This window comes from Cucurbita maxima, unplaced genomic scaffold (assembly GCF_002738345.1).
Source record: "Cucurbita maxima cultivar Rimu unplaced genomic scaffold, Cmax_1.0 Cma_Scf00013, whole genome shotgun sequence".
NCBI classification, from domain to species: Eukaryota; Viridiplantae; Streptophyta; class Magnoliopsida; order Cucurbitales; family Cucurbitaceae; genus Cucurbita; species Cucurbita maxima.
In genome coordinates this window covers 2,526,488-2,549,997 of record NW_019272029.1, presented here as the reverse complement: position 1 = coordinate 2,549,997, position 23,510 = coordinate 2,526,488, and the positions used below count along the sequence as shown (strand labels likewise).

General features: G+C 34.9%; 3 protein-coding genes across 5 annotated transcripts in view; 2 read left to right on the top strand and 1 right to left on the bottom strand.

The window, feature by feature from the left end:
- The first annotated feature begins 716 nt into the window (after positions 1-716).
- LOC111488436 lies at positions 717-3,065 on the top strand. Its single transcript, XM_023136177.1, has 2 exons — positions 717-960; positions 2,588-3,065. The coding sequence occupies exons 1-2, from the start codon at positions 824-826 to the stop codon at positions 2,826-2,828; spliced, it is 378 nt and encodes a 125-aa protein (XP_022991945.1). The 5' UTR covers positions 717-823; the 3' UTR covers positions 2,829-3,065.
- Positions 3,066-3,570: 505 nt separating this feature from the next.
- On the bottom strand, positions 3,571-8,466 carry LOC111488434. The gene is made up of 3 exons (XM_023136175.1): positions 8,235-8,466; positions 4,088-4,195; positions 3,571-3,981 (listed from the first exon to the last, which is right to left on the bottom strand). The coding sequence occupies exons 1-3, from the start codon at positions 8,295-8,297 to the stop codon at positions 3,763-3,765; spliced, it is 390 nt and encodes a 129-aa protein (XP_022991943.1). The 5' UTR covers positions 8,298-8,466; the 3' UTR covers positions 3,571-3,762.
- Positions 8,467-12,094: 3,628 nt separating this feature from the next.
- LOC111488369 (callose synthase 1) overlaps positions 12,095-23,510 on the top strand; it is a 16,679-nt gene continuing 5,263 nt past the window's right edge. The window contains exons 1-31 of one of the 3 annotated variants that reach the window (XM_023136074.1): positions 12,095-12,434; positions 12,872-13,078; positions 13,231-13,331; positions 14,152-14,270; positions 14,359-14,452; positions 14,592-14,702; positions 14,790-14,906; positions 15,124-15,216; positions 15,285-15,376; positions 15,541-15,667; positions 15,942-16,079; positions 16,182-16,258; positions 16,341-16,434; positions 16,737-16,859; positions 16,946-17,063; positions 18,706-19,040; positions 19,221-19,273; positions 19,360-19,420; positions 20,643-20,724; positions 20,821-20,870; positions 21,003-21,089; positions 21,312-21,449; positions 21,545-21,639; positions 21,733-21,817; positions 21,951-22,111; positions 22,200-22,323; positions 22,404-22,501; positions 22,574-22,691; positions 22,895-23,046; positions 23,182-23,291; positions 23,365-23,490. In XM_023136074.1, coding sequence (XP_022991842.1) covers positions 12,895-13,078; positions 13,231-13,331; positions 14,152-14,270; positions 14,359-14,452; positions 14,592-14,702; positions 14,790-14,906; positions 15,124-15,216; positions 15,285-15,376; positions 15,541-15,667; positions 15,942-16,079; positions 16,182-16,258; positions 16,341-16,434; positions 16,737-16,859; positions 16,946-17,063; positions 18,706-19,040; positions 19,221-19,273; positions 19,360-19,420; positions 20,643-20,724; positions 20,821-20,870; positions 21,003-21,089; positions 21,312-21,449; positions 21,545-21,639; positions 21,733-21,817; positions 21,951-22,111; positions 22,200-22,323; positions 22,404-22,501; positions 22,574-22,691; positions 22,895-23,046; positions 23,182-23,291; positions 23,365-23,490 — 3,463 coding nt within the window. In that variant the 5' untranslated portion in view covers positions 12,095-12,434; positions 12,872-12,894. Of the gene's footprint in view, positions 12,435-12,624; positions 12,648-12,722; positions 12,795-12,871; positions 13,079-13,230; positions 13,332-14,151; positions 14,271-14,358; positions 14,453-14,591; positions 14,703-14,789; positions 14,907-15,123; positions 15,217-15,284; positions 15,377-15,540; positions 15,668-15,941; positions 16,080-16,181; positions 16,259-16,340; positions 16,435-16,736; positions 16,860-16,945; positions 17,064-18,705; positions 19,041-19,220; positions 19,274-19,359; positions 19,421-20,642; positions 20,725-20,820; positions 20,871-21,002; positions 21,090-21,311; positions 21,450-21,544; positions 21,640-21,732; positions 21,818-21,950; positions 22,112-22,199; positions 22,324-22,403; positions 22,502-22,573; positions 22,692-22,894; positions 23,047-23,181; positions 23,292-23,364; positions 23,491-23,510 lie in introns of those variants that run through there. The other 2 variants (XM_023136077.1, XM_023136075.1) reach the window with 2 other exon arrangements.

The window sequence follows — 23,510 nt, the reverse complement described above, 5'->3', positions numbered from 1 at the left end:
AAAGAGTAAATTATAAATTATATTCTAACATGTCTGAATACTGCATCTCTGTATTTTTTATTTCTGGAACATTTTCTAGAACTAATATGATAATATTCTAATTACAAGTTTAGTTCTTGAACATTTAATTTTGCCGATAGGAGGTTTATAAATTTTAAAGTGCCTAATAAGTCTCCAAACTTCTAATAGTATGGTTAAAAGAATAAGTCTCCAAACTTCTAATAGTATGGTTAAAAGGTCCCTAAACTAAAAGAATTTTTAAGAAGTCCACAACTTTTATATCTTATAGGTCTGTAACATATTCGACAATTTTAAAAATTACCTGTTATATTAAATATAAAATTGAATCATCAACTTTCAATTTGTATCTAATAAGTTTATGGAATGTGTGTGAAAGTTTAACACAAAATGAAAATTTTACGTGTCCATTGGATACAAAATAGAACGTTTAAGGACGTGTTGGATAATTTTTAAGATTTAACGACTAACTAAATAGACATAAACTTAACGTTTAAGACATATTAGACTTCTCTCCGTTTTTAAAGGCTCCTTTCAATAGATTAGTATAGGACCATAAAGTTTCCTTGTAAATGTCTCGAGAAATCCTTCGATAACGTCACTACCATTTAAACGAGTTTATACGTTTTTAGATGTATGAGAGATAAATTATAAAAATATATTAAATTTATAAAGATTTTCGGATATTATATAATGACACGTGGATTACGAATAGATTAAGCACCATCCGTTCTCCGCCCACAGTTTCTTGTGAGCTCGCTTCTCTTTGGAAGTTCCAAAGTCTTTGTAATACGAGTGAAGGTGAATGGCTTCCATTTTCGCTGCGCCGCCGTCTCGACTGAATCTCACTTCTCGCCCAAGTTTGATTCACGGAGCTGTTCTTCCCTCCTCCATCGCCGGCATTCAATATCACTCCAATGCCTTTCCAATTCCTTCTTTCAGGTATCCATCGTTATTCGATTCCTCGCATTCAATTTAAATGATCTCTCAGGAGATATCGGGATTTCTATATATGCTGGAATGTGACTAGTGAGCTCGTTAACAATGAAGTTCATCTGATAATTAATTCTATAAAGTGGATCGGCTTTGATTCTTTTGTTGAAAATGGAATTTCCATTTTAGCAGGTAGTTGCTAATTCCTAATTGCTTTTGGCTGCTAACGCCAAGTGCTTCTACTGGTATTAGGTATTGTTTTTCAGAATTCTTATATTATAAGTTTCTATGTCACGCACGTTTAATTTGATTCTTACTTGATCAGTTTTCTTCGATCCCTCGCATTCAACGTTTCGAATCACATAGGATATACAGATCGTAATGTTGAATTGAGCATGTTTGCAGAATCCTATTACATTTCTGTGTTGAAAATGGAATTGGACGATAGCTGCTGCCTTGCGGATTCTTAATTGGTTTCGGCTACTAAAGCAAACAGCTTATACTAAATCCTGGTTGCTTTTGTTTTGGCAAGTAGCGAAAAAGAGCTTATACTAGTATTAGGATTGAGGCTTTATTTTGCTGATCTTGTTCGACATCTAATGGGATGAATCTTTGATTTGCTACCCAATTGGTCACTGAACGAGCATGTATAGAATTTTGTCCATTGATTTTTAGTTTCCGGATAAGACTAGGGAAAGTCTTATTAGTTCTTCCTGAAAGCTCTTCTTTGATAGGGAAGTAGTTATAATTAATATGTTCGGGAAATGATTGTCCTGAAATGGCCTATATGGTATCTTGAAAAAGAATTTGGATTTTTTTGGGTTAACCACTGCTAAAGCAAAGGGGCAGGAAATAGCAGACCAGAATCCGTCAACTGAGCTGCTAGTCCAACTTCTTGTTGGATGCACAAAGTATGCTCTTGTTGGATGCACAAAGTATGCTCTTGTTGATGCACAAAAACTGTTAAAATGAAGTGAAATGAGTCTGTAACAGCCCAAGCCCACCGCTAGCAGCTATTGCCCGCTTTGGCCCATTGCGTATCGCCGTCAGTTTCACAGTTTTTAAAACGCGTCTGTTAGGGAGAGGGTTCCACACTCTTATAAGGAATGTTCAACCGTTGTGGGATCTCACAATCCACCCCCCTTGGAGGTCTAGCGTCCTCGCTAGCATACCGCTTGGTGTTTGGCTTTGATACCATTTGTAACAGCCCAAACCCACCACTAATAGATATTGTCCGTTTTGGCTCGTTACGTATTACCATCAGCCTCATAATTTTTAGAACACGTCAATTAGGGAGAGGTTTTCACACCCTTATAAGGAATGTTTCATTCTCCTCTCCAACCGATGTGGGATCTCACATATCAAACCCATCAGCATCTCTAAATTCTTACAAGCCAAGGGGATTCTGTCTTTTCAATGATACGGAGTTTCCTCTTTAAAATCCTCTGGAAGTACTGAAGTGGAAAATACAGGTTCCTATCATTCCTGGTTCCATCTTCATTGTCCTCTGTTATTCGTTTAGGTTTTCGCTTGATCTACAAATCTAAATTCTAGACACAATGAGCCTGAGATGACTGATATTTGTTTTCACAATATTGCTACTCAGATTAGTGCTTGCGTGATTCCTTTTATGCAGGTACAGGAACACCAAAGGATTGGAATTGAGTCCAAGATCTTTTTCTATAACAGCCTCAAATTCCTCAGACGGAAATTCCATCGAGGAGGAAAATGGTTCGAGTAAAGCAAGTAGTGACGCCCAAGGTCCTCCATTTCTTACTATCTTGGCTGGAATCTTTGTCTTTTCCCTCCTACTCTGGATGCTCAGTTCTGCTGCCACTTCACTTATAGGTCTAGTCGTCAAGCTGATCTCAACATAGTATGCCATTATTGGCATAATTCATGTTGCCTTAGAAGCTTAAATCCGTGTGGTTATATTCCTATCACACAACTCACTTTTTAGCTAGTTTTTTTAGCTTACTTCTAATGAATAGTTTTTATTTTCATCTCTTTTATGCCTTGCTTCAGCCTTCAACTCTGTTTAATTGTGAGGAAGGCATTCTTCACAGGCAGGTGACTCCATAAACTATAATTAAATGGACTTAACGTATTGTGTAGACTATCCCATCTATTAAAATGTCCAAGTCAAGCCTCCTTAGGTGATCCGTCTCAGGAATAGAATGTACGAAGTCGATAATTTCGTCACATCTCAAGTATTTTGCTTTTTTGTGTAGGATTATCAATAGTTTGGAAGTGATTTTGTCAAGTTCAAAATCACTACTCAATTGTGAGGGCGACTTTAACTATTCACCATATTTGATTTTATACTAACACGTTTTTTATACCGTAAAAATTAACTTTAAACACTAAAAATGTTTCAAATTCTCGACATTTTTACAAAAGCATTAAAGTAGGATGCCAAAGAAGAAGTTTGACGATATTAAGATATTAAAGTTTTGAGTGCAATTATAACGTCATTTATTACACTATCAAAAACTTATTTTCCACTCACTGTAAACATAATTTCATTCAAGCAAAAAATTAATAAAAAAAAAGATAAATATAACAATCAGCATACTTGATGTTACTTTACGTCAACAAAAAGGCTTCGTAACTTCAATCTCTAGAGAATTATGAAGGATTACTACAGACAAGATGGCACAATAAATTATACAGTGGAAACAGTACATTCCAACCAATGTAAATGCTGCCGTAAAGACGTATTCTTTGTCAAATATAACAAAATTGTGATATAGCAATGAAATTACTATACTTATTCCTTAAATAAATAAGCAAAAAATTAAATATATATATCTAACAGCCACAATTCTCTTCTGTTTCTGAATTTTCTCCAACAGAAGCTGTGAATTTTCGTCGTTCATCAGCGGAAGCAGTTATCACAGGCATCCAAATATCAGCAGTATCACTCAACAGAGACTGCACCTGTGGGTCTGCAGCCATTGCTGAAGATATCATTTCATCCACATCATCTAGCTTTTCAGATAGCTTATCCAACTCCTTGGAAATTTCCAACTGAGTAGAACGCAAAAAAATAGACATAAAAATCAATCTCTTCAAGAAAGTGTTTGCAATTGGGCAAAGATAAATGCAATGAATGTATAATGATAACCAGACTGACTTCATCAAGCTGCTTTAAGGACTTTGAGGGTACTTTCGTAACTTCAAGACCAAGGGCTTCGATCTTTGTACGCAATTCAACTTCTTCCTGGTTAGTGAGTGATTCCACCTACAAATAAATGTATGTTTAGGAATGAAAAGTGCAGATAAGTTCCCTAAATTTCCAGGAATGGATAGGCATATCGAGCAAATAATTATAGTGTACATGATTGTAATATATTAAACAATGGGTCCTCTCAGAAACAAACAAACATAGTTCAAACGAGAGCTTGAAGAAACTTGTCGCTGCTTCCCCCACCAGCTTCCAAAGGGGGTGGTGCAACTGCAGTCTTCATGTTGATCTTGATTTTGTAGAAGTCTTGAGAGGGCATGGTGTCAATCCCACATCAGAGACTACACAATCTTTATAAAATACATGGATTGCGTCTCTCATTGTCAATGGATTTTGAGATAGAACTCCATATGTATCTAACATGGTATCATAGCCTATAAAGCTCAAATGAATATTCAGTCTAAAAACAAATTGGAATCGGATTCAAGAGTGGCAAATCCAAAGAGGTCCCATCTTGAGGGGCATGTTGAGGATCCCACATTGGAAAGATGAATTACTCCCCTCATTGCTAATTGGTTTAGAGAAGGAACCCGTGTTTATCTAAAAGTATGTGCTTTCGTTAAATGATATCATAAGTTCATAACAATTTTATGAAATTAGCTCTTCTCATTCCATGGTCAATAATAGACAAAGACGTTCACCATTTTTGCCCAAAAGTTTTCTACTCAATGCACAATGCATTTAGTAAATGGCAAACAAACGAGAACTGGAGAATATTGTAACTGCTTCCCATTGCAATTACCGAAGGGAATGATGCAACAAAAATTTAGATTCTGTATGTACTTTGTATCAAATGATATCGTAACCAAGGTTGTTTAACTCATGAAACAGAACGAGTATCAAAATTAAATTTTAGTATATCGTGTATCATAATGAACCATGCATGTAAGTTTTAATTTGGTAAATAACATTGAAATATAAATATATTTGCAAAGCATGAAATAGAGAAATAAAGAGCCAAATATTAAATAACTCCAGCATAAGTATGCACAAAATTTCTTGACCTCGTAAAATGTCTTCTTTATAATATAGAACTTTTGAAGTTTAAGTAAAGAAAAAAAAAAAAACATTTCTCATTTCTGGTTAAAGATAGCAAATTTAGATAGCCTTTCTCAATCAGTTCCAAGCCGAGGATGAAACTGAAGAATTTATCTTTGGTAACCATTATTTTCAATTTTGAACCAGAAGATAGTAAACTACTTCTCGGACTTTTCACTGTTACCATGGCAATTCAACTTGACTTCAATGGAAGAAATAGCTCCCAAAACTCCTCCATTAGCATGCTCACCTATCACTATTAAAAACAAAATTTTGCATTGCCTCTTAGATATATCAATCCACCTGCCCATGGAATGAAACACAAAATGCCTCAAATATGAACCCATATCTATGAGGAATCTCTCCAACACCATTGTAAATTTTTGTTCAAAGCGTGCTTTTGGTTCTATGCCCTCTTGCACTTGAAGTTTCCTTTTCCCATCAAGTATCATTGGCCAAACGCCCTTCATAATATCATGACCCTGCCCTATCCTACAGCCAAAGTCATCCGCATGTTCAACAAATAACTTTAGTTTTGCATCAATGACTATGTCTTTTATAAGTAATTGTTCTCAAGGCTTTCGTAGTTGGTATGTTGTAGGCTGGCTGGATAGAGGCTAGTCTTTTTTAATGATTCTTAATACTAAGATCAGTGTATAAGTTTTTCTTCCAACCAGATGTACGAGCTTGATTTTTGCAAATATTCTCACTGGTTGAGATGTCTAGAGATGGAACTGTGAAGCTAGAAGCTGAGATGAAATGACCGGAGGGTACTAAAGATCAACGCAATTGTATGGTAGTCCAGGTTGCACATCATGTCCAAGTGATAGCAGAACTCAACTTTGTGTTTGCATCATTATAACATGATTGAGTCTTTAATGGATAATTAAATACGGGGGAAATTGATTGTCCTCCCCTCTGGATGTAGTTCATTCAGATCTTGAAGCTCGCTCACCTCCTCTTACCCAAAAAACGGTAGAAGAATTTCTAGAAAGTACCTTCCTTCCAATAACTAGAATTCTCCCCCATGCCCATTGGATTGTCACACTCCTTATTAGATATCACTATGCCAAATCGTAAAAACCATAGACAGAGGCTAATCCCAACCCAAAAGTTGTTCCAAAAGGATGAATCTAACGCACTAGACACTTTAATTGAAGAAAAGCACTCTATTAGGTTAGATATGTTCCAAGGATTACATGTACTTCACACTGTCTCTGTATGGCCAACCACCCCCCTCCTTCTTCCTGTAGTAACTGGTAATCACTTCTGTTCCAAAGTTCTTTAATCTTTAGAGGGAGTCTTAGTGGCCATTTTATCAAGAGATTATGTTCCCCTCCCTAAGTTATCCATTCCAAGCCCTTCCCAACTCTAGTGTACAGCTTCAATGTGCTGGTTAACAAGATGGCTCAACTTTTCGACACTTGTTACCCATAAAAAAAATCTCACTTTCCTTTTTATAATCAGTGCTACTAACCTTCGTAGTTTCCAATAACAAGAAGAAAGCTCAAACACTGGATAAAGTACAATTAGTTGATGGATGGATAATATCATGAATCACGACGAGACAAATTTTTGTCATTGAGGGGAATGAAGACGCAAACTTAGAGATTTCACATCCCATGAATGAGGCTCGGTGCATAATAATGAAAGTGTAGTGTGACTGTGAGAATATAAATAAGACTTGAAGGAGTATTCCTTGACCCAACCCCATGTCAATGTTATGAAAAATAAAATTTGAGCCGGTTTTGGAAGAGAAATCAAAACGTGTGAACTGAGAGGTGTCAAGGTGTCGGTTACTTATCACCGTAGGAGGCGTTACCAATGCAAGTATTGTGGCGAGTTTGGTAGGTAAAACACAAAACTGAAAAACCTCCCCTCAATCGAGGCTCGACCTCTTTCTTTGCAGCCCTTGAACAAAGTACACCCTTTGTTCGAAACTTTAGTCACTTTTGACTACACCTTCGAGGCCTACGATTCTTTGTTCGACATTTGAGGATTTTATCGACATGGCTAAGTTTAGGGCATGGCTCTGATACCATGTTAGGAATCGACTCTCCACAATGGTATGATATTGTCCACTTTGAACATAAGCTCTCATGGCTTTGCTATGAGCTTCCCCAAAAGGCCTCATACCAATGGATACAGTATTCCTCACTTATAAACTCATAGTCTTCCACTAAATTAACCAATGTGGAACTCACTCCCAATAATCCTTAGCAGACAATTAACACAGAACAAGGGTAGTAAGTGAAAATTTGGTTGGTAAAAACCGAGTTCAGGAGTTAGATCACTATGGTTCTCTTAAATGTATACTTCCTAACACTGAATTTAAGTTCAAACTAGGGCAGTGTACATCAATAACCAATTGCATAGTAAGAACCCTCTTGCTTGCTACTTTTTGCATAGACCATTATCTTCAACTGCAACAATGCCCCAACGTCATTTATAAATAATTGAAATGCCAGTTACCTTCTTCTATGTTTCTTAAGCATACACAGAATTCTTACATGCTTAGAACAATTTAGCTATACGCAGTGCCCAAAAAAACACGATCCAACCAATCTTCAGCCACCCAGCACTCAAGGATCAATGTTCGAGTGAAATTAAAGATGAGAGAAGGATTAATCAATAACACATAACAGGAAACACTACAGCCCCAAAATTCGAGCCCCAACACCTATTTCTCTGTAATTAAAAATTTCCCAAAATAAATATTAGAGAATAAAATATCGACGCAACGCAACATCGATCATCGAGCAAGCACCATCGAACTCGATCCTGATTATTTACTCACTTTTCCAAACATCTAAAAAACCACAATCAACCTAACTCGTCGTTCTAACGGAACGTCTCGACAATACCTAGATGACAAACTAGTCAATTCCAATCCATAAATACTCTTCAATCACGAATAGAATTATAAAATCGAATAGGACAGATGAACTAAACATTGAAAAATTGATGAATCAGGAGGAAAGTCGTGCGAAATTGCGACCTGGTGGAGAAGACTGGCAAGAAGGTTGAACAGTTGCTCGTCTGCCTTCCCTTCCTGATCCATGTTTTTCTGTGATCGGCTTCGGAATTTACTGAGTGATGTTTCGGGATTTCGGTACTTGTAGAATGAACGGCGACCAATCTGATCCCTTTGACAATGGATCGGCGATTATTGTTGCCGATGTGACACGTTCTCTCGTTTGCATGATCTACGGAATACGCATTGACCAATTAAATCCAAATTTGGATAACTATTTTATTTAAAGCTTTAATTATTTAAAAAATAACAAATACTATTGCATAAAAATTCAAGGGCATACATGTAAACAAATATGATAATTAATATGAAAACTTTTTATTTTAGGAATAATATTATAAATAATATCAATAATAATTTTTAGGTTATAAGAAATGATATTAATAATTTTAATCTTCAAAATATTTAAAATCATGTTTTATAATTTTTACAATTAGCCAAATAATTTGGAAATTTAAGAATTTTAATGAAATTTTATAAATTATAGGAATATAACTTATATATATTTTTTATATTTATTTAATATGCCTCTAAGAAGTGTGCTTATTTAATATAAATTTAAACAATATTATAATAAATTATTAAAATTTCGTTTGTTTTATTATTTAAATATTTATATTGCAAAATATATGGACTTAACCAAAAATAACCACGTTTAATATGTTTGAAAATAATTTCAAAATTGTTAAAATTACTTTTATTATTTTTTAAATCATTCCAAGTACTTTTTTTTTCATGATTTAAAACTAATTTTGAATTATGTTTTATTTAAATGATTAAATTAAATACAGGGTGTTTTTTAGTGATATGATACAAATATAAAGTTTAATTACGTAGCAGATAAATATAAACTTCAAATTTTATAAATTAAATTTATAATTTAATCACTTCAAAATAAAAATTACAAATATATGCTATTTTGATTTATTAGTTATGAATTAATGTTTATATACCCATTTTAAATATTAGTGGTTACGTTACAAAAGTTAATGAATTATCCACACAAATTATCATTACATTACAAAATTAATGAATTGTCCCACTAAAAAATAGTAATGAAGGTATTATAATATTTTTTTAAAAAATACGTGTTATTAATTTTATACATTTTATGCCTGTTAGGCTACATAAATTGATTATTAATATTAAATAACTTAACCATACTCACATTAATTACTAGTGATCTCTTGGCAACACGTGATATGGTAAAAAAAATACCAATTAAGGAAGAGAACAAACAAACATCGAAGGAGCCGGAACTGCCATTCTAACCCTTCTCGAGGGATTCCATCCGCAAACGCAAAGTTTATGGCTGACTGATATGGCTCATCATCATTTAGCTATTGCATTTATTTTTCTTGTTGCTGGTCATATCTATAGAACTAACTTCGGGATTGGACACAGTATAAAAGATCTTTTAGAAGCACATATTCTGCTGGAGGGACGATTGGGGCGTGGACATAAAGGTCTTTATGACACAATCAGTAATTCGCTTCATTTTCAATTAGGCCTTGCTTTAGCCTCTTTAGGGGTTATTACTTCTTTGGTAGCTCAACACATCGTACTCTTTACCGCGTTATATACCCATCACCAATACATAGCAGGATTCATTATGACAGGAGCTTTTGCTGATTTGTCAATTGTATTTATTATCTATTTGCTTTATTATATTCTTCAATTAGTTTAATTAAACATGTTACAGGTTGATTTAAATATCATACCATATAATATTTTAGTATGTCGGGACCATTAAATGTCAAATCTAGATTACAAATCTTGATCTGAATCCTAAGTATGAGTCGTTATATATATTATATATATATATTTAAAAATTAAAAATATTGAAAATTTAGATTATTTCTCCGCATCATTATTCATAAAAAAAAATGTTAATTTAACAATGATGAGACGGTATAATTTAAATAGTTAACCAAACATAAAAATAGGACATAATATGTGCCAAACATCCTTACTAGGTTGCAATGGCTTATCACACATGATTTTATGATATGAACCAAAAGACATCAATCATACAATATACTTCAATGAATATGTGAAGAAAAGGTTGTCAAAATTATCAAAAGATGTTTCAATTCATGCCACATTGAAGAAAATGAAGTTGATTGTTATAAATTTTGGGTGGGTTACAATTGAGAGTAATTTAGAGTTATTGTATTTTAAGACATTTTATTTACTTTAGCTTACATTTACATACTGGCTAATTATGGCCATAAAATATGAAGGTTACAACTCTTGGAATGCCTTTAATAGTTTCATTTTTTAGGCTATATAAAGCCATGTTGTATTTGTAAGGAGACTTGGAAAATATATAGTAAAATGAGCATTTGTGCTTTCTTTAGCTAATGGCTAAGTTTATTTGCAACATCTATGTAGTTTAGGTTCCATGTAGAATCATTCAAGCTCGACATGATCAATCTTTCTTGTGGAGTGATTCGAATCTCAAACAAGTGTTTGAGATATTTGATCAACAAGAATCATTCAAGCTAGACATGATCGATCTTGCTTGTGGAGTGATTTGAATCTCAAACAATGTTCTTGCCGTGAGATATTCGATCAACAAGATAATCCGAATCTTACTCCCCTTGTAGTGGTTTCTTATCTTATCATTCTATGCAATAAACATACATAAAAATAAATAACACAACAATATATTATTGATTTGAGTCTTTAATTTTAAGAAAAACAATTATAATTGAATTATATCGGGAAAATTTATCAAAATTTATTAAAATTTAAAGAAATACACCCTCTATCGAGTAAAATTTTAATTTCATATAACATAAATAAGATATTATTTTTTTAAAATTTTAAATAAATGTATATATTACCTTTTAAGTCAATGATTTTAGTCTCTCACTTTAATATATATTTATTAAAAACATTTTATAAATTGACAAAGTGCCATGGCGGTTGATTCTTCTTAATTAAGATTTTAAAAGGTGGACGTCGTTATTTAATGTGAAATTGTAGACTAAAATATCGATTAAGATTTTAGTCTCTCACTTTAATATATATTATTTATTAAAACATTTTAATTTTAATAAATATATTAATGTGGATGTCGTTATTAATGTGAAAATGACAGGATATGACCAAATTTTAATTATATATATATATATATATATATATTACATAAATTCAGCAAATTTAAAGCATCTTTCGGACAAGGAAAAAAGAAAAAAAGACAAAAAATAAAAAAAAAAGTGGGATCTTTTTTATTTTATTTTCTATTTTTATAAAGTATGCTTTACCATGCTTTTTACTTTGGACGATAAATATTTTACAGCAAAGTATTAAAGTTAGGCAGAAAAAAATGGTAATATTGCAAAAAAAAAGAAGAAAAAAAACTTTAAATAAGTCTTCCTTCCATTGATTTTCCTAATGAATTATAAAATATAAATTTAATAATTAAAAATATTTAATTTAAGAAAATTCATTTGAATCATTTTCTAAAATACGGTGACCAATTATGAGCTTCACAAATTCAATCGTAAAATAAGGAAAAATACGATTTAATTGGGCCAGGTTATTCTGAAATTCTGTGCATGAGAGTAAAAATCGTGTATAGCCGAGCCCAGATGAACCCGTCAAAAGAAGTCAAACTAAATTGACAACTCAACCGCCACGGGTGGCCGACGAGAAAAATCATTCGTCGTCAGTCGAATGGGTCTGTTCGTAAATATCAGAAGTTCATGGGCATCGGAGGAAAGGCCAAAAGTTGAAGGGTTACGTGGAATGTTGTGATTGGGTAAAGGCTAGAACTGAGAAATCGGCGCGTTTTATTCAGTGATTCGTCCACATACGCAGTCGTCTTCTTCCTCCCAGTTCTTGCTGCTGTATTCCTTTCTCCCCGCTTTCTGCTTCGTCTCAAATCTCTCTCTTTCTCTATATCTAACCATTTGAAAATTTTCAGTCTTTGAATTTCTCAAGCTATGTATGAACATTTCATTTACTGTTGTCTTTGTTCTTTGCTGTCGAGACTTTGTAGCTAGCTTCTTTTTGCTTTTTTTTTTTTTCTTCCATTACTAGACGGCCCACTTCTCTCATTCTTTATCTCGACTTTTCGTTTGTTTTTTGGCAATCCCGATCACTTCTTTTGGAGCCTTGATTCAAATTCTCTGCTGATAAGCTGAACGAGCTCGGGTACGGCCTGATGGATTTGGACTGTTTTTTTTTTCTTTTTGATGTTGTTACTTACTGCTTGGATTTTGGTATTTGGTAGTGAATTTTGGATTGGTGGATATGATTTGGAGGTCGATTTTTGGATGAAATGTGGAATTGGAATTTATCGTACTTGTTGTTCTTGCTTCGTTGCTTGCTAATCAAGCTTCAATCTCTTTATTAATCTACTGGTTGGTGGGGTTATGTTCCTTTTCTTCCTGTTTTTGATTTCTTGATATTAAAATTGCAGCGAGTTTATTGATAATTGCTTTCTCGTTCACTCTTTCAATTGGTTCTCTTTTCTGAATCCACTGTTGCTCCTCTCGCGAGCTCAACTTTGAAGTGGGAATCTTCTAAATTCATGTCGAGTTTTTTGTTTTTAGGCTTTGAGTTTAAGAATTTCTCTGGAAACTTCGCAGGTAGACAGGAGTACTGATTAACCATGGCCCAACGAAGGGCTTCGGATCAACCACCGGGTAAGAAAATCATGCGAGCCCAAACACTAGGGAATTTAGCTGAGTCGATCATGGACAGTGAGGTGGTTCCTTCTTCGCTCGACGAGATCGCGCCAATTCTTCGTGTTGCTAATGAAGTCGAGGCAATCAATCCGAGGGTTGCTTATCTATGTAAGTTGCAGCAACTTTGCTTGGAAATTTGGAACTCATTTAAAGGACTACTTTCTTCTTTGATTCAACTGCTGAGGAATTATATTCTTGAAGGATTACTTCGAAAGAAAATTGATGTTAACTTCAGCGAATCATTGCGTTTTCTGGGTCAGGTCGATTTTACGCATTTGAAAAGGCTCACAAATTAGATCCCACTTCAAGCGGACGTGGTGTTCGGCAATTTAAGACAGCACTTCTTCAGCGTCTAGAGCGGGTATTTCAGTTCCTCTGTCTGTTCTATATCTCATGAATATCTATTTGCAGCAATAGCGGACTACCCAAAATCATCTAGGAGTAATGTATTGGTTGGGTTTGTTAGTAACCACAAATCTCCCCTATAATATTGTCCACTTTGAGTATAAGCTCTCGTAGTTTTACTTTTGGTTTCTTGAAAAGGCGTCTTGCCAATGGAGATACATTCCTTACTCATAAACCCATAATCGTTCTCTTAATTAGCCATGTAGAACTCCCTCCCAACAATCCTCAACAATCTTCCCCTCAAACAAAGTACACCGTAGAGCCTCTCCTGAGGCATATGGAGCCCTCGAATAACCTCCCATTAATTGTGGCTCGACTCCTTCTCCGGAGCCCTCGAACAAAATACACAATTTATTTGACACTTGAGTCACTTTTGACTACACCTTTCGACACTCACAACTTTTTTATTCGACATTTGAGGATTCTATTGACATGGCTAAGTTAAGACATGGTTCTGATACCATGCTATGAATCACAAACTTCCACAATGGTATGATATTGTCCCATAAGCTCTCATAGCTTTACTTTTGGTTTCCCTAAAAGACTTCGTACCAATGGAGATGTATTCCTTATAAACTCATGATCATTCTCTTAATTAGCCAATGTGGAACTCCCTCCCAACCATCCTCAACTCGGTTTGATTTGATGGTAGCTATATATTCATACCAAAGAAAAAGAAAAGTTCATTACTGTAAAAATGCACCTTGCGGTGAAGATATCCATTTAGACTAAACTTCTTTTCATCTATGTTGCTGAATGGAATTGCTGCTTTTCAGGAAAATGAAACAACATTAGCTGAAAGGCAAAAGAGTGATGCTCGTGAAATGCAGAGCTTCTATCGCCATTACTACACAAAATATATTCAAGCCTTGAACGAGCCTGGCAAAGCTGATCGGTAGTTTTAAGATAAATAATGTAGTTCGCTTGGTTGTTTGAATTTGTTGCACTGCATTATTTGAACTGATGGTTCTCTTCCTGATCAGTACCCAACTGACAAAAGTTTATAAAACTGCCTCAATCCTCTTTGAAGTTCTGAAGGCTGTGAATCAAACAGAGGCTGTAGATGTAGCTGATGAGGTAAAAATGATAATATTATAATGTAAACGTTGCAAGATATTCGTCTGTTCACCTTTTATTTGATTACTTGCAGTAATATCTTGAATTAACCTGTGCTGTTTGTGCACATGACTACTGATGATATGTTTTCTTGTCTAAGATTTTGGAAGCTCACACCAAGGTTGAGGAGAAACAGCAGATGTATCGACCATTTAATATACTTCCTCTTGATCCTGATAGTGAAAATCAGATAATCATGAGAATTCCTGAGGTGTCATCATGTTATCTTTCATTTTTTCGGGTTCTAGTTTGAATCTTCACGAGCTTGATGTATATTAGCACCTATTTGCTTTTACAGATTCAAGCTACTGTCACTGCCCTTCGTAATACCCGGGGTTTGCCATGGCCAAAGAATCACAATAAGAAAGTAGATGAAGATATCCTTGATTGGCTTCAAGTCATGTTTGGTTTCCAGGTGATTAATGAAGTTTATTGAACTGGTGTAGACCTAATAGGAGAAAAGCGTTCGTAACCTTTTATTGATGCTTTGAAAGTGAAAACTAGTACTTATTCTAAACGAGTGAAAAAACTAAGAAACGGCCAAGAACTTAACCTAGAATTTAACAAGAACTATTCCAAACATTCCAGTAATGAAGCTACATCATAAACATATTTTCACTCACTAATTGCAGGAGGGCAACGTGGCAAATCAAAGGGAACATCTGATTTTATTAATTGCAAATGTTCAGATGCGCCAGTTACCGAAGCCTGATCAACGACTCAAGGTTTTATTCTGCTCAACTTTTCTTTTGCTTCATAGTCTCTATTTTCTCCTAACCCTTTCGCATTTTAGTTGGATGACCGTGTTCTTACAGAAGTCATGAAGAAGCTTTTCAAGAACTACAAAAAATGGTGCAGGTATCTGGACCGCAAAAGCAGCCTTTGGTAAGACTCTGTTAGAATTCAACGATCTATCTAGTTAGTCTTTGTAGGAATGTCAGCACAATAAAACTTCTGCCTTTTGTTACAGAGAGAATCTATGTATAATTTACAGTCCATAAAACTTTTAAACCATTGCTATCTTATATATGACTTTCATATTTTGATAGGTTGCCAAAAATCCAACAAGAAGTTCAGCAGAGAGAGTTGCTATATATGGGGTTGTATCTTCTTATATGGGGAGAAGCTGCAAATTTGAGATTCATGCCCGAGTGCCTTTGCTATATATATCATCATGTATGCATTAGCATCTCAGTATAATTTGCTTAAACCTGTATACCTTTCTTTGCCTTTTGCCTAAGATTAAATATAGTATTTGTTCTGATCATATTCTCGAACTTGACCTAACACTTGGAAGAATTTCTACTTCAATTTTCAAGTTACTACAAGAAGTGGTGATAAGATAGCTGGAACCAAAAGTTTCCGAACTTGAGCAATTTACAAAAGTGTAATTGATTCCTCTCTGTTAGTTGACTCTATGGACTCACTGTACGACGTTAAAACTTTATAGATGGCATTTGAATTGTACGGTATGTTGTCTGGAAGTGTGAGCCCAACGACAGGAGAGCACATCAAACCAGCTTATGGTGGCGAAAAAGAGGCTTTCTTGACGAAAGTTGTTACTCCAATATATGACATAATATCTAAGGTATTGCATATAATCTTCTTGATCATTGAAATAGGTTGGTTTCCAGTTCCTTCTGCGAATTGATAGCTGGGTATCTCCTTCATTCGTAATTTTCATTTATAGGAAGCGAGCAAAAGCCAAGACGGTAAATCAAAGCATTCACAGTGGAGAAATTATGACGATTTGAATGAATATTTCTGGTAAGCTTTTTGTCATCAGTTCATTTCTACTTCATATTAAGTTTTCTAAAATTTGAAGAATTTCGGTGGTGCAATTTTGTAGGTCTATTGATTGCTTCCGCCTTGGTTGGCCTATGCGATCTGATGCTAATTTCTTTCAGCGTCCTCCAGAACCAGTTAGAGTTAACAAAGATGATGTATGCAAATATTTCAATTTCTGATATTTGTTTGTCCATGTTCTTGTAGACTCATATTCACTAGAGGGACAATTCTTTTAAGAAAAGAGGCAACTTATTTAGCCATAAGATAAATCGTGATCCTACGCCAAATCTGGTTTAGTTGGTCTCCATTTAGTCTCTCCATGGTACATTAGTTGAGCCAAAAATATTAAATGGCTTTCTAAACAATGAATAATGATCTCCTCCCCCCATAGTTTCTAGTCTATAGACTTCTTTGCTGGAATAGTGTACTCATGATGGTAAAAATGTATCATTTCCAGGAAAAGAGACTAAATGGCAGAAATCGATGGATGGGAAAAGTTAATTTCGTGGAAATACGTTCATTTTGGCACATATTCAGAAGTTTTGACAGGATGTGGAGTTTTTTTATATTGTGTTTTCAGGTAAGTTACTTGTCGTGGCTTCTTTTCTTTCTTTCCTTTTATTTTCTTTCTTAAATTGGTAATATTGTTGGAATATGTTCTCCAAGGCAATGGTAATCATTGCTTGGAATGGTTCAGGAGATTTGGGTGCAGTTTTCGAGGCCGACGTTTTTAAGAGAGTAATGAGTATCTTTATAACAGCTGCAATCTTGAAATTCGCACAGGGTATTGAAAACTTGTTCATTTCTTCTAATGCTTCTCGTTTGGTTATTTATGTAAAAGAATGTGCTCTACCTGTACTTTATGTATATTTCAAATCACTAAAGCTTCTCTTATGTTTCTTATACTTCCATGCTAGGATTTTTCATTTTAATATGTAGTTTAATTTCAAATAAATTTGAAGAAAAAAGCACAACAAAGATAGAACATTTGAGCATTCATTTATATGCTTTTGGAATACACTTTTTTTCCTCTAACTATCATTGTCAAAGGGGATTTACAGAAGAGGGGGTGGAGGAGGTATCCCCACACATCAAAGGATTAAAAATAATCTATCAGCTGGTGGGTAATTGAACTATGCTATAATTACAAAATAAATTAGAAGAGAGAGACCAAGTAGAAGCAAAAATTTTCTAACGTACCCAAAAAATCTTCCTGTTAGAGCTCTGATCATGAAAAACCCTTCTGTCCTTTCAAACCAGTCTCCAAAGGAGAGCTGCCACACTGTTGGCCCATAAGATTCTGGCTTGAAAGGAGTACCATCGAGAACTTGGACAAGGGCATTCGAAACACTAGAAAAATATCACCAAACCAAATTGAACAAGTTAAACAGCATCCCAAGAAAATTAGTCACAAAGGGACGGAAAAGAAGAGATTCAACGTTATCTTAGATTGGACCTGTGCTAACATGGCCTTTTTTTTTCAGGCTGTTGTTCTTTTTTAATATTATTTTGTACTCTTTCATTTTTTTTCAACACATGGATATTCGTTTTAGATCATAATTGGCTACCTCTGCTTCATTAGATCAGTTGAGAAGAAATAACCAGTCAAATCTCGTTGAATAGCCAAACCTCTCTTAAATACAAGTACACAGGCGGTTAAGCTTAAAACAACTATTAACAATAAAACTAAAATATAACAGACTAACCAAACTATTCTTACGACCATGGATCTCACAATGATATGATATTGAGCATAAGCTCTCATGGTTTTGCTTTTGGTTTCTTCAAAATGCCTGTATCCCTTACTTACAAACCTATGATCATCCCCTTAACTAGCCAATGTGGGACTCCCTCCCAACAATCCTCCCCTCGAGCAAAGTACACCATATAGCCTCTCTTGAAGCCTATGGAGCCCTCGTATAGCCTCCCCTTAATCGAGGCTCAACTTCTTCTCCAGAGCCCTCGAATAAAGTACACCATTTGTTCGTCACTTGAATCACTTTTGACATCACCTTCGAGGCTCACAATTTCTTTGTTCGACACCTGAGAATTTTATTGACATGGTTAAGTTAAGGGCATGACTTTAATACCATGTTAGGAACCATGGACCTCTACAATGGTATGATATTGCCCACTTTGAGCATAAGCTCTCATGACTTTGCTTTTAGTTTCTCCAAATAACTTCATACCAGTGGAGATGTATTCCTTACCTATAAACTCACGATCATCCCCTTAATTAGCCAACGTGGGACTCCCTCCAACCTTCCTAAAAACTATTAGTAATCTCTCAAAGTTTTTTTTTTTTTTTTTTCCTCCTTATTTTATGTTGCTCTCGATACTTAAACGAATGACAAATAACAACAACCTGAGCAGATTTTTTATTTTTTTACATTGTATATTTATTTATTTATTTGTTCCATTTTCAGCTGTTATTGATATTGTCCTAAGCTGGAAAGCAAGGAAGAGCATGTCCTTCTATGTCAAGTTAAGATACATTCTCAAAGTTATATCAGCTTTGGCATGGGTTATAGTTTTATCTGTAGCGTATGCCTTTAGTTGGAAGGATACCTCTGGCTTCACACAGACGATCAAAAGTTGGTTCGGGAATAGTTTAAGCTCGCCTTCCTTCTTCATTGTAGCCATTGTTATTTACTTATCTCCAAACATGCTTTCTGGGCTGTTGTTCCTTTTTCCAACAATTCGGCGTTACCTGGAACGTTCAAACAATAAGGCTGTGATGCTCATGATGTGGTGGTCTCAGGTAATGAGATCAATGCTTCAACCTTCATATTAGACAAATCATTTCCGATTTTGGACTAAACCACAAAATACTTGAACGTTAAAACTGGTGCATTTTCTTTTTCAGCTTAGTATATTGACACTTCATAGATTTTGATTCTCGTCTTGCGAATTATTAATCAAATGCTTGAATCCATTCCAGCCTCGGCTTTATGTAGGAAGAGGAATGCACGAAAGCTCATTTTCACTCCTGCAGTAAGAAGTTTAATCTTGAGTGTTGAGTAGGCAAGCTTAAATCATCATGAACTTCTTTTAATTTTAATTTTCTTTCTGATTTTCAGGTACACTTTCTTCTGGGTTCTTCTGATTATATCAAAGTTAATATTCAGTTACTATCTAGAGGTACTTCTCCGATTCAATGCTTAGAATATAAACTTTTCCCCAGGATTTGAAGGAACCCCATGTATTGATATTTATTCAAATTCGTTTATCACAATTTATTTGGTCAGCATAGTTAACTTAATAGGCCTCAACTCTAACTAACCATAACATCTTACCCAGACTTCACCAATAGTAACGTACACCCACAGGCTAAAACAGAAGACATGAATTTGCCTCATAAAGCTGTGAGCTGAGAAGCTGGCGAAGCTTTGGTAAAAAATCTGCAATTTGATCTTTCGAAGAGACAAATTGAACTGACAAATACTTTTCATCCTTCTTTTTGCACGCGCACGCACACACACAAAAAGTCTTGTTAACATTTACATGAAATATTGGATAGCTGTCTCAAGGAAATATCAGAAATATTATAGATAAGGAGGATTCTGCAAAAAGATGTTTACATCCAAGGCAGCCATCATAGCCAGTACAATTCAGCTGCTGTTGACTGAGAATATTAAGTTTATTCTCTGCGTTTATTTTCTGCCTCAGCGGAAGACTCTGAGATAGTTCTGTGTTCGATCAAACACATTTCCTGTACAAGCTAAGGAAAGAGGGTCAACATTTTGAGATAAATTTGGTTTGAGTTACGGACTGTTGTAAGTTTAATTCAAGGAAAGCAAGAACTTTTCTTTACAAAAAATTGAAAACGTCATAGAGCCTTTGGAAAGGAGAAACGAAGGTAGAAGTATTAAGTTGGCATTTTTTAGTAAGACAACTAGTAGGAATTTAACATCCTAGGTTGAAGGCCGCCGTAGGGTTTGAATCCAATTGTCCAAAGTCCTTTTCACATGTATCAATGCCACAGCCAATTCAGAGTGGTTCTTTATTAGTTATCAGCATTTCCATTGTCAGTGACGTCTAGAAATAATTCAAACAATGTTTAAAGTTTTTGTTATTTATGTGACTCTTTAGGTTGCTGTGGTTACACTGTACACCACTATTTTCTTCTTATGTTCAGTCTATAAAGTATCAACCAAAAACATGCCATCCTAACGTTGTTAAAATGGGAATAGATTGATGAATGAATTGTAGGGAGAGTGCAGATTTATTGACAACTTAGAAATCTAATAGTACAATGCTTCATACAATAGTTAAGAAATGTTTGTCAAAATGTTATGATCTGGTTGGTGGTTTGGAAATTGTCTTAATGCAGTGTTTTCATTACTACTGTTGCCTTTTGCAGATTAAGCCACTTGTGGGTCCAACAAAAACCATTATGCGAGTTCATATTGGAATATATAGATGGCATGAATTCTTTCCTAGAGGTTAGAGCATATCGTAACATGAGGACAAGCAATGATCAGTTTCCCTATGAAATGAATTTTCATTATTTTTTAATTTTCGAAAAAATATTATTGCAGCTAAGAATAACATTGGTGTCGTGATCTCAATCTGGGCTCCCATTGTTCTTGTACGTGATTATGCATTCAAAAATTACATCAGCTATTTCTCTCCCAAAAAAAAAAAATTACATCCGCTAATTCACTATTTCAAAGCATATTTCTCTTTCTACTGGGTATTTTACATAAGCTACTTTTTGTAGGTTTACTTCATGGATGTGCAGATTTGGTATGCCATTTTCTCCACAATATTTGGGGGAATTTACGGTGCATTTCGTCGCCTTGGAGAGGTAGTGGAACTTCATTCTTTTTATCCTATTCCTAAAATGTCTCACAATAACCTTTAGTCCTAGTCGCCCCTCCCTTTGACAAAAATTATGTTCATCAAACGCACACAGTCACATATCTACAAAATAGTTTTCACTTGTTTTAGTTTCTTTTCACATAGTTTTAACCTGCATATGTAAGCTTTTGAATCTTGGAACTGTACTCAATATTGATCTTGTAATTAGATACGAACATTGGGAATGTTGAGGTCTCGGTTTTTATCACTTCCTGGTGCTTTTAATGCCTGCTTGATTCCGGTGGAAAAGAAGGATCATACTAGAAAGAAGGGGTTGATGGCCAATTTAAGTCGTAAATTTGATGAGGTTTGGTACTACCACTTGACCTAGATATGTAATATAAAGTTTTTCTTCCTTGAATGAAAGGATTATTCGATCTTACTGAGATAACTATACAATAGATAACACCGGATAGAGACGATCAGGCTGCGAAGTTTGCTCAAATGTGGAACGAAATAATTATTAGTTTCAGGGAGGAGGATCTGATAAGTAACAGGTGAGATAAGTTTGCAATCTTTGTACATCTGACACTCCATATTTTCATTACAACAATCTCAAGTTCTTAATTTTTTTTTCCGTTTTGTTCCAGGGAAATGGACTTATTACTTGTACCCAACTGGATTGACCCTGACTTGGTCCTCATCCAGTGGCCTCCCTTTTTGCTTGCTAGCAAGGTGTTATATCCTTGCCTACTTTATTTTTTATATATTCGTCTGTACTTGGCAAGGTGTTGTATCTTTGTCTACTTTATTTTTTATACGAGTTCCACTTAATCTGTTATAACTTTATCCTGTCCTTGTTATGTAGATACCAATAGCATTGGACATGGCCAAAGATAGCAATAGAAGAGACCGGGAGCTTAAGAAGAGACTAAGTACAGACAAATATATGCTCTGTGCTGTTCGAGAGTGCTATGCATCCTTTAAAAGTATAATTAATTTCCTGGTTCTTGGAGAACATGAGAAGTTGTAGGTTATTCTCATTAATCTTAAGAAAGTACGCAGTTTTGTCCACTTATTATGTTTCTCTAACTTTCTGTTTGTTTTCTTTTTCCAGGGTAATAAAGGAGATCTTCACCATAATTGATGATCATATAAAAGAAGACAATCTGATAGTTGAACTAGATATGAAAGCTCTTCCTAATCTCTACCATCAATTCGTTCGGCTGATTGAATATATGGTGATTCTATCTGCTATATAACATTTATATTTTTATTTAATTCACTTGTTATTGGTTCTTACTATATCTCATTGTTGCAGCAAAATAATAAAGAGGAGGATAAGGATCAGGTTGTAATAGTCTTGCTGGATATGCTAGAAGTTGGAACAAGAGACATAATAGATGAGGAGATTTCCAGGTATGTCCTGTGGCTAGAATTGCCTTTCTTCTATACCATTGTTTCCATTTATTTTATTCCCCCTCTCTGTAGTTTGGTTGAGTCAAGTCATGGTGGATCCTCTGGAAAAGATGGGAAATCAAGATCACTTGATCGGCTTTTTGATAAACTCAACTTTCCAATTCCTGAAACTGAAGCTTGGAAAGAAAAGGTAAGTTCCATGTGATATGAAAACTTGATACTACATGTTTTGACGATGAACCAATTAGATACAAATTTCGTTAATGCCAGAAGACCTTGCATAAGGCTATTTGTATATTTTTTTTTTCCCCCAGTTACATCTATGTTTACATTCTTCTCTCTTTAGAAATATTTGTAGAACTCTCCCTTGCGTTAACCTTTAAGCATTTGCAGATTCGAAGACTCCATTTATTGCTTACTGTTAAGGAATCAGCTATGGACGTGCCATCAGATTTAGAAGCCAGACGGCGTATATCGTTCTTCTCCAATTCGTTATTCATGGAGATGCCCCCTGCTCCAAAAGTTCAAAATATGCTGTCATTCTCGTAATGTCTTGACTTAGAAACTTTTAATAATGAAGATATTGACAACTTATATTAAAATTTTGGTGGTGGTAATACATATGATAAATTTTCCCTTAATGATTCTGTATCAATGGAATTTCCTTTTTCTTGGCCTAGTGTCCTTACACCGTACTACGATGAAGATGTTCTCTTCTCTATGAATCTTCTGGAGAAGCCAAATGAAGATGGAGTGTCTATTCTTTTCTACTTGCAGAAAATCTTTCCAGGTTCTTTCTTGCTCCTCTTTGATTTATTATATATCGTTGAAGTTCCACTTTATAAGGATTGTAATTCCAACAGAGCAATGGACGAACTTTCTTGAGCGAGTCCAGTGTAATAGTGAAGAAGAGTTGAGAAACAATGAAGAGCTTGAAGAACAGCTCCGTCTTTGGGCATCATACAGAGGTCAAACATTGACCAAGACGGGTAATATAACAGCACCCCCC

Coding starts and splice junctions, on each gene's coding strand:
- LOC111488434 (XM_023136175.1), bottom strand. CDS start 8,297: ATGGATCAGGAAGGGAAGGCAGACGAGCAACTGTTCAACCTTCTTGCC. Junction 4,196..8,234: donor TTGCCAGTCTTCTCCACCAG/GTCGCAATTTCG, acceptor ATTTATTTGTAG/GTGGAATCACTCACTAACCA. Junction 3,982..4,087: donor CCTTAAAGCAGCTTGATGAA/GTCAGTCTGGTT, acceptor CGTTCTACTCAG/TTGGAAATTTCCAAGGAGTT.
- LOC111488436 (XM_023136177.1), top strand. CDS start 824: ATGGCTTCCATTTTCGCTGCGCCGCCGTCTCGACTGAATCTCACTTCT. Junction 961..2,587: donor TTTCCAATTCCTTCTTTCAG/GTATCCATCGTT, acceptor CCTTTTATGCAG/GTACAGGAACACCAAAGGAT.